At 42.4% G+C, this 14019-nt stretch overlaps 1 protein-coding gene across 1 annotated transcript; it reads left to right on the top strand.

Annotated features, from left to right (window-relative positions):
• The first annotated feature begins 1310 nt into the window (after positions 1-1310).
• LOC133208016 (torsin-1A-interacting protein 1-like) lies at positions 1311-12547 on the top strand. The gene is made up of 6 exons (XM_061345592.1): positions 1311-1746; positions 2044-2112; positions 6151-6270; positions 7650-7706; positions 9843-9902; positions 10730-12547. The coding sequence occupies exons 1-6, from the start codon at positions 1347-1349 to the stop codon at positions 11530-11532; spliced, it is 1509 nt and encodes a 502-aa protein (XP_061201576.1). The 5' UTR covers positions 1311-1346; the 3' UTR covers positions 11533-12547.
• Positions 12548-14019: the final 1472 nt, after the last annotated feature.

Raw genomic sequence — 14019 nt, 5'->3', positions numbered from 1 at the left:
CACTTGGTCAGGAATCATGAGCCAGTCACCAGCAGGTCATCTTCTACGTGATTTGAACTGCATGATGGTTCAGCTATACTTTGAAACCTCCTGATGTGGTATTTGTTACATCCTCTTTCATTTCTCCATTAGAAAACATTGCTCACTATCTGTGTTCTGCTTTTACATCTTAAAAAAATAACATGTACTCTGTTGCTGGTACAGAAGGAGGTATGTGTAATGTCTCTCACAAATCCTCACTTGCTTCTAAATGAACCTGGAATATTTATGGTGCAATAGTATAGCATTAAAATCGTGTTTTTTTAAATACATGTACAGTCAAGACAGTAGCAGAAGACTGAATGGCACTTCCCTCACCCAGCCTTCTCATCTGAGCACACGGAACACCTAACCGTTTACAATCCTGCAAAACAACTAACATCAAACATGAACAAACAGATTTTAGAGCATGGGAGATAAAGATACTGCCACTACAGATAACAGTATCATCTTCCTTAATCTTGGGCTTTGGTTTGTTTGGGGGTTTTTAGCATGAAAAACCCTTTGGGATTTGTAAAAAGATCTCTTATTTGCTTAGCAGCTTGATTCTGAACTGGTCCTCAACTGTTTGCTGCTCCGGTAACCATCTGTGCAACAGCTACAGAAAACCCAAGTCTCCTGCTGAAAGACGGGAAAACCGCCTGGTTTTACCAGACACATGCAGGTGTGCCAGTTTCAAGCACAACTACCGTGCGTGCCCTATGACAGTGAGCACCGACCGTAACTTTCCACTTGGGAGCCTTCCGACCGCTGCCGTCCCTCCGGGGGCCCCCGCTGCAGGCCCCGCTGCAAGGCCCGGCCCACCCTCCCGCGCTGCCACTCGGGAGGCCGCTCCCGGGACCTCGCGGACGGTCACCCCAGCCGGTGGGGCCCCGCTGGCTGCTCGCGCCCCTACACGCCCCGGCCCCTCAGGTGGGGACAGCAAAACTGCCCGCCGCGGCCGCCGAGCCTCGCCCTCCCCTGGACGGCCGGCAGCGGGCCTTTGCTGCCTGCAAGGCTCCGGTCGGGCCCGGCCTCCCCTCAAGGGCCGCCCCCGCGGGGCCCCGCCGGCCTAGGGGAGGCCGCGGCCGAGGGGCCGGCTTGGCGCGCCGGGCGCTCCCTCATTTTTTTCACTGGAGGGCAGCCGCGGCGCAGCCGGGCCACGGGACGGCCGCTCCCGCCTCACGGCCTCCCTCGGGTTCCTCCCTTGGCTGCGGCCGCAGGCACCGCCGGCGATCCCGTTCCGTGGGCAGGCGGGTTACGGCTACGAGGAGAGGAGGGGTGTGCGCAGGACGTAGCGGCGCTGGCGCAGGGCAGCAGCGCAAGCCATGGCAGGCCTGCCGCTGTACCACGTGACGCCGCGGCGTCCCATCCGTGCGCAGGCGGCAGTGGGCAGTGAGGTGGCGGAAGCTCTGGTGGTTGGGACCGCCCCGCGGCGGGCCCGGCGGGAAGTGAGGTTCGCGGAGCCGCCCCCGCGGCGGGAAGGCGGCAGCTTCGGTCCCGCGAGGCGCGGAGGAGCAGCAGCTGGCGGTCGGGGCGCGGGGCGGCGGGGACGGCGGCGCCGTGGGGCTGCAGCGGGCAGGATGGTGGGGGACAGCGATGGGCAGGCTCCGCCGGACGCCACCGAGCTGAAGCACAGGCGGAAGAGCCCCCGTTTGGCGGCGGCGCGGGCGGAGGAGGCCGAGGCGGAAGCCGTGGCCGAGCCCGGCCCCGGAGGGGCGCTGGAGGGTGAGCGCAGCGTGTTGCGGTGGATCCTGCGGTTGAGGCGTGTTGGGGCGGCAGGAAGTGGGGCGGGCGGGCTCACTCTCTGCTTCCCCCCGAGCGCCTTGCTGGAGGGCGCAGCGTCGCCCGGGGCTATGTTGAGTCGCGGGTGTCCTCCCGGATAGCCCCGCTGGAAGCACTGGGGCGTCTCAGTGAGTCTGAAATGGGTGTTTGGTGCTGCTGGAAGGCTGTCAGTCTGGAGTCCGGTGGGCTTGAGCTGAGCTGCCCGGGCTTGCCACTCCCCTCACCCACTTCTCGTTTCAGGAGACGAGCATCGCTTTGGGATTCCGGACTCCTTGACTCGGCCTCCTATTAAAGCATGTAGATCGCCAGGTAGGCTTTAACCTGGAGAGGTTACTGTGTATGCTGCGTGCAAAGTGCTGAAATGCCCAAGACTGGAGGAAAATGAGTTGGGTTTTAGTTCTTTTGTGGATTTTACCGTGATTCTGGCATACAAGTGAATAAATCCCACTGTGGTTTATATTGCAAACATAAGAGATGACCTCATAGCAGCCTTCCAGTATCTGAAGGGGGCCTATAGTGATGCTGGGGAGGGACTCATTAGGGACTGTAGTGATAGGACAAGGGGTAACAGGTTAAAACTTAAACAGGGGAAGTTTAGATTGGATATAAGGAGGAAATTCTTTCCTGTTAGGGTGCTGAGGCGCTGGAATAGGTTGCCCAGGGAGGTTGTGAATGCTCCATCCCTGGCAGTGTTCAAGGCCAAGTTGGACAAGGCCTTGGGTAATATGGTTTAGAGCGAGGTGTCCCTGCCCATGGCAGGGGGGTTGGAACTAGATGATCTTAAGGCCCTTTCCAACTCTAACTATTCTATGAGGAGTGCTTATTGGTCTTCCACGGGATCCATGCACGTAGAGCATGCTGAAGCCCTTAGGTGGCTATTTTATCTAGTGCATCACCTGGGGTGGTATTTTGACACAGCATTAAAATAGAGACTAACTTATTTTACTAACACTGCTTGGTTTGTAAGGGCTGCATTAAAATTAAGTATCTTGAGCTGCAAAAACAGATCAGTGTGAGATTCTGCTTGGTATACCGAGCAGTGTTGCTTATGAGGAAGTGAGTAATTTGGGCTTTCCTGGCCTTTCTCTGAAGTACCAAGCACGTATCAGTACTTGCTCTTGGACACTGGACTAGACAAGCTGTTGGGTTAGCTCTGTTTGGTACCTTGTTTCTTTAGCTGATGAAAACTGTATCCTAACTCAGAGAGGTGTTAACTTTATGTAATACAGTTACATGTCTTTAGCCTGTCATTCCATCAGAAAACTGCAAGTAAATTGTATTTCCTTCCCTTTTAGTCTGTTGGTCTGTTTTGGGTTGGACTGTGTACATTATTAGTATGTGGCAATTTTCAGATGGATAAGGGCTCTGATCAAGCTCTTGTTGTAGCTGTAGGGCATGGCCTTAGTTATGTGGCACTGTCCTTAAAAAATGTTGCCAATATTACGCTTCAGAAGCAGAATTCAAAGGAGGTGTGGAAGCATCTTGAGGGAGGAATAGGGGGGTTATGAGTATTTCTTTGGGAAAGTACAAAGGTTTATCTGAAAAAAAGCTGTGGGAAGCTGTTACTCCCAAATGATATCTAACAGTACTAACATGCATGGTATTTTAAATGTGGCTGGGCTGCTTTGGGAGATACAGAGGTGTGCAGATTTTTTAACTAAGCATCTCTAAAAATGAAACTGGGGGAGAAATATAGTCCCCCCACCCCCCAAACTCTTAACAGTGGTATTTCATTATAGTCACAGCAGGCATAAAATCATGACCCTAATGCTTTATATAGGAATGAAGATGTAATTTTCCCCCTCACAGTCCTGTAGCTATACAGTGCTGTTTTTTTCTGCAGAGTTTAGGGGAATGGAAGGTCTGTGAGGCAGCAGGACAGGCAGAATAGATTTTCATAAGGACATAATTGTCATGCTTCCCTGAGCAGAATGGAAGCAAAACCATGACTAGAGAAACTGATTTCTGGCATCTGCTTAGAGGTTTTAAATATGGATTAGGAAATTTGCTTCTAGAGCTAAAAAGAAGAGCCTACAAACCCTACCTTAAACCAGGCATCTTCTAGATCAGCAGGCTAAAGATATATATTGCAGTCTCCACTTAAGTCGTCTTAAAATATGCAAGTAGGGTATACAACTGTATAAGTTAAAAGTAGGTGCTGGGTGGTTTTGGCATTCAAGTTTATAGTGTCTGTCGTTGCTGTGGATACATTCCAGCAACTGTGTTGTGGGCTTATCTCTGTTGGAAAAGATTGAACCCATAGGGATAGATACACACTAGACTTAAAAGAACAAATTCCACTGCGCTGAAATAGTGGCTTTATATTTTGGTTTATAAACCCGTAGTTTATGAAATCACAGATTTCTAATCCTTTTGATTAAAAATGGGTATAGTAAGAAGATCACTCTTTCTTGGCAGGTGACTGTGCAGTAAGTGCTTGGCTAGCAGATTTAAGGTGGATTGGGATATCCTCAACAGCTGGGAGGCAGGAATGATCCTTTGGGTGGGAGGCTTAATGCCATGTAAGGAAAGAACAGGCATGTCTGGACTGGAATGTATATTTATTTCTAGGAAAGTTAAGCTTCATAAAGGGAGAGTTTACTTTTTTCTGTAGGGGATGCCATGTGTTCTGTCTGCTTGCACTAATAATCTTCCTGTTGGTGATAGCCGTTGTTACAGAAGGTGCTGATTCACAAGCTGTCATCATGTGAGAAATGAAGTTGTATGTATTTAAATCTCCTTTTACAGCAACTTCTATGAACACCTCAAGAGACATAGTGTACTGATTGATGCAAAGAAGGGGAGAGGAATTAGAATGTATGGACTGCATGAGTAGCCTTTTTTAGATTCATAGATCTTCCTGGTCTTGTGATTACTAGCTACTGCTACTAGTGAGATTTTCCTTGCAAAACCTCAGTACAAAGTGAAATATGAGTATGTTGTTTGACATTCCTGAAGATCAAGTAATTTGAGTATCTTCATTCTTAGCTTGGTGGGAAATCAGTCACTTAACTTTTTAAGATGGTTGTGAAAATACAGCATCCCACTCACTATGTGGAAATACTTTAGTATTTGTACCTGTGACTTAATATGTTTGCTTAAAGCTTACAATTTTCTCACTTGTTCATATTTGTGGTTTGGTTTGGGTTTTTTCCTCCTTTTTATGTGTCATATACACTGACATGCTAAAGCTGCCAGAACATATTAGAAAAAGGCTATGGTTTCATTTCTTGAAGTAAAATTAATAAACACTAGGTGGCAAGCTGTGTGTTGCCCTCACACATACAGTAAAATTGCTACACAAATACATTAAACCCTGGGAGAACCCAGTACTATTAAAAGAAAAAAGAAAAAGGCCCAGTGTGAATGTCACTTTGCTGTTTCCTCTGCGTACGCCCTTCAGTGTGATCACTGTGTCATGGTCTCTGTTCCACAGCTGTATTACAGCTTTCATTCCATATCCTGAACTGTTTTCCCCCACCTGGAATCTGGGCAATTATGTGGTTGCACTTTATCCTTTCAAACATCTTCTCCTGGTATTTGGCTTTTGACTAGCTTTCCAGCCCTGACCTTTGCTTTTGTGACTCCTGCCATCTTCCTGCCTTTATTCGTTGTAGTTAATTAACTACATTAACTTAGTTAACATTAACTAAATTACTTTCAGCATCTGAATAGCTGTGTAATTTGGCAAACAATCTAGAGGTGTTGGCTTAGATTCTTCCCAGTTACATGAGGGAATTAAATTATAGGTCCCCTAGATTGCCATTATGGTTAGTGAGAAAGAGAGAGGAGACCTAACTGAAGAATGGCTTGGACTACATAAAAAGGGGACTTACGTTCTCTATTTGCTTCTCTCTCTTTGCCCCTCTGCCCAATGCTGTGGAAGACAGCACAACTAATTGTTTGTAAGTTGTTTGCCCAAAGCTATGGGCAAAATTCTCTTTACACCCATGCTTGTATATTTAGCAGTTTGCAGTGGTGCCCTTTAGAGTAAGATACTTGTTGGTTCTCAGCATTTGGTGTCTTCATATCTGGCTTGCTTTCAACTATTTTTAAGCCAAGGGCTCCTAAAAAATGAAAATTAAAAATCAAAAAAATAAAAAGAGGATTAAAAAAAACAACAACCCTGTGGTGATGTAGTGAATTCAATTAATTGTGTTCATTCAATTCAATATGGTGAATAAGCTTTTCAAGTAAGTAACTCTTGGGAGATCACAACTTGAAAATCACTTGATTTAGATCATGTAACTACGTCTTGGTCTTGGAGTTTTGTGATGTTACGAGCACAAATGATAGTGCACCTATACCAATTTTCTTTTTATATTTTCTTTTTTTGCGTCTTGATAGGCAGTCCTTCAGTTTACTTTCCTGCAGAGAATCCAACAAAGGAAAAAGCAAAGGCTTATAACAGTAATGAACCCGAGATACCAGCAGAGCATCAATCAAACCTTTATACACCGTTAAAAGGTAACAACTTTATCAAAACTGATAGTTTTATCAATATCTTTTCCATGATGTAACAAGTGATTGCTTAAATGTGCTGAAATGACATGCCTTCAGTTCTGTTACTGAAAGGGTGAGTTGTTGAGTTTAAATCTGAATGGATGAAGGTGTTTAAAAACAAAAACAAAACAAAACAAAAAAACCCAGCCAAAAAAAAACAACCCCAAAGGGTGTACTCCTGCCTATGAGTCAAATTAAAACTGATTGTATTATGACAGTCATCTGCTTGGGTGTAAAATCTTAAAGTTCAATAAAGCACAGTTTTAAACTTAGATAAATATATAGCTGTCTGTTTTCTCAAAACCAAAATAAAAAGATGGGTAATATCCTGCCTCCTTCAACAACTGTTACAAGAGTGGATCTTTAATTGCCTTTGGCAAAGCAAAGTAAATCTGTTCTTTTTTTAAAAAAGATTAGTTACTTCTGACTTTAGCAGGGAGAAACAGGGTATACCAAGTGATTTCAAAGTGAGAGTACTTTTTCGTTTCATTGCTCAAGAGACTTTTCTCTTTGTTTCACAGAATCAATAGGGAAATACAGTGAAGAAGAAAATAAGGGATACTTTTTAGCCCAGCAGAAAGTGGTTGTGTTACTACACGTGGTTTGAATACCACCTGTATACATACGCTGTGTAAGGGTTATATAGGAGAGCTGGTAACTAGTCATAGAGTGAGGTAATGGCTTGCATTCATTTGGTCAGTGACAGTCCTAATCACACAGTGTTTATGGGAGAGTACTGAAGGCAATTGTGAGTACAGACTGACAAAACGCAGACATGAGCCCAGGTAGCTGAGATGAGCACAGGAAGACATCTGTGCAGCCTGCTGTTTCCCAGTGGCACGCACAGGCATTTTACTCAGGCAGCTAAGAACATGCCTGTGTGTGTCGGAATTCCCCAGATCTGAAAGCAGTGTTGTTAAGGTGGTAGCTTTACACTGTTTATTTTTTATTTTCTCTCCTGCTGAATAGGTTTGGTTTCAGAAGTGACAAATCCAATGCCCTCCGTTAGTAATCATTAAAGCTGCTAATTTCCCAACCTTTGCATTTATTATTATAGTGTCATTACTTTTTTTGATGAAATAACAAGGATAATTTTGTGTCATACAGGGAATAGCAGGATGAAGGGCCAAATTAAACCTTTTCTCTTAGACAGTAGTAGTTCTCTCCATCTACAGAGGGTTGCAAGGGTTGTCATCGTGCAGGCTTGGCTTGGCAAAATAGTGTATACTTCTTCCCTAATAACCTTTGAAAATTTCATAGAGCTAAAAGCATGTATGGCTTGTCTGTCTTACTCTTACCTGCGATGTGACAACCAAGTTCTTTCATTTGTACTTTGTTTTCAGAAAGAAAGGCTGACTTCCTTGAGAAGAAACAAGAGCACCGCTCAACAATATCAGCGAGTAAGTTGAAAAGTCTTTCCCTGTAATGAAGTGAAAAGTACAATATTCTTTTCCTTTTCTCTGCTTATGGTTTTTCCTATCCCCTGGGGGACACTGTCTGGGAAGGTAGAGAGGGACCCACGAGGCAGATCCAAATGGAAGCTGGAGAAGGCACCACATTGCAGAGCCAGAGCTCTCCTATGAGATTATTCAACTTCTTGACCACAGAAAATGACCTGCTTTTCTTTGGTTTGTTTTTTTGTTTTTTGTTTTTCTTTTTTATCTCAGTGCTTGTTTCTATCCTGAGCAAATACAGATAAACAAAGTTAGAATTCAGTGTGGAGAACCTGGGGGGCTGTTAGGGCTTTGGTTTTTGAAAGCCACAGTGCCTTCCAGAAGAGAAGCTCATCCTGTGGTAGCTGCGTATGTGTGAAGTGCCTTTGAAATATGGATTGTTGCAAGGAGTTCTTGCTCGTCTGGTACTTTTTCTTTCCTGTGCCAGAGGTAATAGGTGCTGCGGGAGTGACCAGTTGTATGTTGGGTGAAGAACTTTGGGAAATCACTTGAAGCTCTGAAAGCTCTAACGTATCTGCAGATGTTAGGCAAGACAAATAATTTTCTTGGGCCTCATGCAAATTGGGTTGTAAATAAGGCAAGATCCTTTGGTAGGCTAGGATCTGGTTTTAGACAGTTTATTGAAATATTTTTTCTTTTTTTTTTTTCTTTTGAATCACAGCTGTCTCCTAAATATGAAACATAGTCCCTGCAAACATTGCATTGTGAAATATTACAGAATTGAGGTGATTTTGATCTGTTAACTATTAGAAGACTTCTATGTTTAGCCAGTTATAAGCTCCATGTCTGTGCCCTGTCAGGGTATGAGGTTTAAATTACAGAGTAGCGTAGCTCATTGAGCCAGTTAAGCTCAAGCTTAAACCAGAGCTGCTTTTACCACTGTCTGCTATTACATTTATACAGAAACAAGGTTACAGAATTTATTTTAGTATTCTTGAAGCAACTACTGCAGGGTGTGGGTGTGTGTGTTCAATTTATTCTCAATAGTAATGACAGTATTCTTATTTGGTTATATATTATTAAAGAGGTTTCAGCTTTGAACCAGTTGCTGTAGTTCATTAAGAAGACAGAAATTATTGTGATTGTTTTAATTAACTGAGTAAATGAAGGCAAGGTGCTGACCAGTAACTGCATATATTCATATTGGCCTCTTGGGAAAGTTTTTCATAACACTCTTTTATGGATAATATCTCATGTACTTTGCTGTCTGAGCCCATTTAACAGGGTAACACTATTTTGAACTTGACAGCTTGCATTTTGCTTTAAAACCACAATTCATTCTAAGACACTGACTGCTGATAAAGCAGGCCTCTGACCCAACATGGAGGGGAGGGTATATGAGACTATGCGTGTAACACATTGCTTTGCTTTTGCTACTTATATTCTGTTGTTTTTTCTAAATATGTATTAATTGAGCTTCCATTTTTCCGTTCCTCTAATTCTTGAGCGGAATCAGGAAACCTGGGACATGAGATCCTTGTGCAGAAAGTGGCAGGTTACTAAACCTCTGCTATTTTGTCTCTTGTGCTTGAAATGCCCATGTCTTTATTTGTGTAACTTTTCAAGAGTTAAAAATCTTTGGGGGTGACTTGTGATAGGTTGGGTACTTGTGCTTTTTATGTAAGTTTGTCAAGATGACTTAAGAACTGACATTTGGCAAATTGCATAGATGGAGGGTTGGTCTACCAGTCGAATGCGTCTTCTCAGGCTAATAATAGTGGTGACCATGTCATTTTCCTTGTACAAGACTAGCCTTGCTTAAGTACAGGAAGGTGAATGATGCAGAAAAGAACAAAAAGCCCCATACTTGATACAGGCCTACCTGGGATGAGGTCACAGCCTTGCCTTTGCTCCTACTTACCAGGACTGTGCTCGCTTCAACAAAGCACTATGTAAGGGTGCTTTGTTAATCCTCCTGTAAGCCTCATGGAATTTTGTATGTAAAGTGTAAATAAGAACAGCTTTTTGTTGAAAATAATGCAGTTTAATGATTTCAACTCCATGCTGAATTTTGCACTGGAATTTTGGTTATGATTGTTGTCTTAGTATTTTTCTCATGTTCCTTTCTTAATCTTTTAACAGGCAGAAGCAGATTTCGAGATCAGTCCAGTATAGGGAAGCATTCACTGTCTTCAACCAAAAGTAAGACTTCTGTTTCACTTCTCTTTCATGGTTATGTTACATTTAACCATTTTCATGCCTGTCCAAGTGCTTTAATTCCTGGTAGCTGATGTTAAACTGAGAGTCTTTGCCAGAGCAGATGACTTGCTTGCTAGGGCATGTGTTTTCAGCATGAAGGAAAGGTGTCATATAATAGGTAACACTTCCATCTGAATTTAAGGTCTTTCACCTGTAGTGTTTACAAGATTTGTTGCAAGATTAAAACTGAGGTAGGCCTAGTGGTGTTCTTATTTAACAGTTGTGTTTCTGTCCTGATAGAAGTTAGGATATAAAAACGTAGCATAAAGTATACACTTCTTTTTTGTTTCCAAAGACATTGGTATACTTCATCACCAATTGAAGGAGAGGAGAAATAACACAGAAACAATTCTGGTGTTGCCAGGTTTTGTATAGGGTTTTTTCTGCAGAGCCTAAGTGTAGGAAAAATATTAGCCTTTTTCAGAACTGTTTTAAGCTCTTAGTTTGGATTTGATTAAATAGAATGAAATACTGATAAACTTTCAGAAGAGCTCCTTTTTCAGAAGAATGTCTGATTTCTCAGTCAATCTGGAAATGTGCTAATAAAAATGTCCCTTTTTAATGCTGTCACTTCACTAAGTTGTTAAAGAAGCTCTTTCTTTTTTTTTTAAAGTAGAATATCTTTATGCTCTTCAACTGCTGTACAAGTGGCTTGAGAGTGGAATAATGAGTTCACTGAATTCTGCTATTCCCTCTTACTTTCATCTCGCTTGTTGACTTTTGTTTTACTTTGAAAACATTTTCTTCCTGTTTGCTCCTCTTTTCTGTAGGTGATGGTGAATCTCAGAGTGGATTTCACAAGAGCTGGACTTTGTTACTGGTTCTGTTAATTTGTGTCACATTGCTTTATGTCCTGTGGAGTGGAATGCCAAGTCTTCTAGATACAACTTTGTCACGTAGAGATATTGAAATTCTGCAAGCATTTCGAGCCCAGATGAATAAACTAAAAAATACTTACCAAAGTCAGGACCCCAGACTGTGGAAAAGGACCCATGTGTTCCTTGAGAAACATCTTAATGCTTCCCATCTCCATTTGGAGCCAGCCATCTTACTGTTCACAGCTGGCCAAGAAGCTGAGAAAGCACTGAGATGCCTAAGTAATGAGATTGCCAATGCTTTTGCCTTCTCCCAGAATGCTACTGCAATCAAAATTAATGGGGCAGACAAAGCTATACTGGATAGTGACATTGTCAAACTGGAGGTAGATGAAGAGCTCAGCTCTGGGTTCAGTGAAGGCAAGAAAGTAGCAGTGGTGCATCGTTTTGAATTACTGCCTGCAGGTTCCACCTTAATCTTTTACAAGTACTGTGACCATGAAAATGCAGCATTTAAAGATGTGGCTCTTCTGCTGACAGTTCTCCTGGATGAACAGTCACTGGGAAAGAGCCTCACCTTGCAAGAAGTTGAGGAGAAAGTCCGGGATTTCCTCTGGGCAAAGTTTACCAGTTCGGATATTCCTAGTTCTTACAATAGCATGGACACAGATAAGCTGAGTGGACTGTGGAGCCGTATATCTCATCTTGTGTTGCCTATTTGGCCTGAAAAAGGACTTCCTGTGGAGGGGTGCACATAGAAGTTGTTGGAGAGGACTTGGAAAAGGATGAACACACAAAATGTATGTTGCAATGGCTGAACAGGGAAGAACATATTGTGGCTGTTGAGCTTGGGCTGCAGTCTTTTCTGTGCAAAGAAATTCTACCAACTGGCAGGCTATTTCTTCTAAAGTAACTGGGACTTCTCTAAATCAGCTGCAGAATGTAAGCAAACAACTTGCTGGTTTTTTGGTTAGTTGTGTTCAGTGACTTACTCAGGCTTGGTGTCCTTGAACAGGAAGTAAGTAGTGCAGAACCACCCATCTCCTGAAGCTTTCTTGGTGCACTACTGGCTTTGCTATGAGGTTTCTTTTCTGGCATTGCATAAAGCTGGTATTGCACTTGACAAGGTAAGAGGATGCAAAAACATCACCTTCAACTGCCAGAATTGCTTACTTTTCTTCTAACACAAGAAAAAAACCAGAAACTGAAAATTATGATAGTGTTGTGAATCTAAGCACCAGCTTTTTCTTTATCCATCTGTTTGCAATGTAATGTCAGCTGTCTCTGGGAACTTCCTGAAATGATAAAACTTCTTGAAACATTTGTGACTTATAGAGAACTTTCAGCAAGCATTTCTTCCTTAAATAAGCCTCCCCCAAACAGTTCTGGAGAGTGAGAAAAGCTGAAGTACAAGGATTGCTTAACCTTAGTAGTACTGATGTCAGTTAAATAATCCCTCAGCGCCTCTCTGCCTCGCTGCTTCCAGGAATTCTCTGCTCTTTGTCAAAGTTCTGCAAGTCTTAAAATTTGGGGGGAAATGATAAAATGTCATCCATGTGTGTTTAATATCTCCTTTCAAACAAAAGTTTAGGAAGACATAGATTATTTCTCATTTTAATAAAATAATTATTTTTGCATCAAGAGAATTTATTTATTTGTGATACCTGGTACCCTAAAAAAATAGCCTTTCTTCATGTGTTTGTGTATAACCTGCTGCTTGCTCTATAAGCTTCTAGTGAAGAACAGGTTTGCAATGTGTGTTTTTAAAATACATTATTATTAGCGTGCCACATGCCAAGAATTTCTCTCACCAGACTAAAAACGTGTACTTGTTTCTATTGGGGGGGGAGAGAGAGAGAGAATTGCAGCACTTCCATTTCATTGCTGTCACTGTATGCTCTTAAACTGTTGGTCTGTGTGCATTTGGTTTTATTGCGTATGAAGGAAATGTGTGAAGACTGCTCTCAGATTAATAGGATATTTTCTGTAACAGCTGGGAGATTAGTGGATCCTGGAGTCATCCTTTATTCACAAGCCCCTTGAGTTGTCCTGTTGCAAAAAGTCCTTCTTAAGCAGGAAAACCTCTTGAGGGGCTGGAGCTTCTGGGTTCTTCGTGCAAGGAAAGGTTTGGGGTGTGAAGTAGAATGAACCAAAACCACCATAAACATAAAAGAACACAGTTTGAGAGAGACAGAGGTAGTCTCTTAAACCAGAGGTGGGATTATTGTAGCCACTGAGAGCCAGCAGTGGGTAGTGCTTCTTATTTTAATGGGAAGAAATAGAAATGGTAAAAAGACATGGAAGTGCTGCTGTTCTGGATGTTTAAGCTCAGGAAGGAAAAGATGGCATTTACAATTTGGACATTTCACTGGACAAACGTTTTTCGGGTTTTGTTTTTAAATAAAACAACTGTGACTTATTTTCAAGTGTGTCCTGATAGTTTATTTGTATATTATGTAAACTAGTTTAGCAATCATTGAAAATAAATATACTTGTTTATTTCATAAGCTGTTTTCAGATTTGTCCATTCAATTGTAAGTGGTCAGACTGTGTTTTACATGTGGTTTTTTTTTTTTTTACATCTTTTGCATGTTTAAGATTGTTTCTTTTACCTTGGATCAAATACAGATGCCTAAGATATCTTTGCAACCTTTTGCAAAATTAAGAACTTCTAAGAAACTTGATTGCAGTGGTAGGATGCAGATGCATGTATTTCATCAGTACCAGAGCTTTTCCCTAACAAGGATCATTTAAGGAAATTGTAATAGCTCTGAATTGTCTTTTACTTGGTGTTCTTGTACTAATTCCTCAGTTCTGATTTCAGCTGGAACTAATGATAAGATATGGTTCACTTGTTTCATTAGTCTGATACAAGAGTCAGCTGCTGACAAAAGGGATGACATCATTCTTGTTCCACTCCTAGCTGCATGCTCTGTACCTCTGCTGTTGCAAGCTGGTGCCCTGTGAACTGACAGGAGAGACAGCCTTGCTAAAAACTGGCTTAGAAAAAAAGTATATAATGAGCAGAATTGGCAACCACAAAAAGACTAAGTTGTGACACGAAGGCAGAAGATTCCATGTTCTCATACAAATAAAACATGTAATCCGGGTTATTTTCTGTTTCTAAAACAGCTCCTACCCCCTAATTATGAGGTATTAAAGAACTATGTTCCTCAGTTTCAAGACAAAATAGGAAGATCTAATGTTCTACTTAATATTGTGTCACACAAAGGAGAATCGCTTTT

This window comes from Neopsephotus bourkii, unplaced genomic scaffold (genome assembly GCF_033783945.1).
Source record: "Neopsephotus bourkii isolate Nb327-2 ecotype Australia unplaced genomic scaffold, CSIRO-AGI_Nbou_v1 NB_234, whole genome shotgun sequence".
Classification (NCBI taxonomy): Eukaryota; Metazoa; Chordata; class Aves; order Psittaciformes; family Psittacidae; genus Neopsephotus; species Neopsephotus bourkii.
Note: the sequence above shows the minus strand (reverse complement) of the source record. Positions and strands in the feature narration are given on the sequence as shown.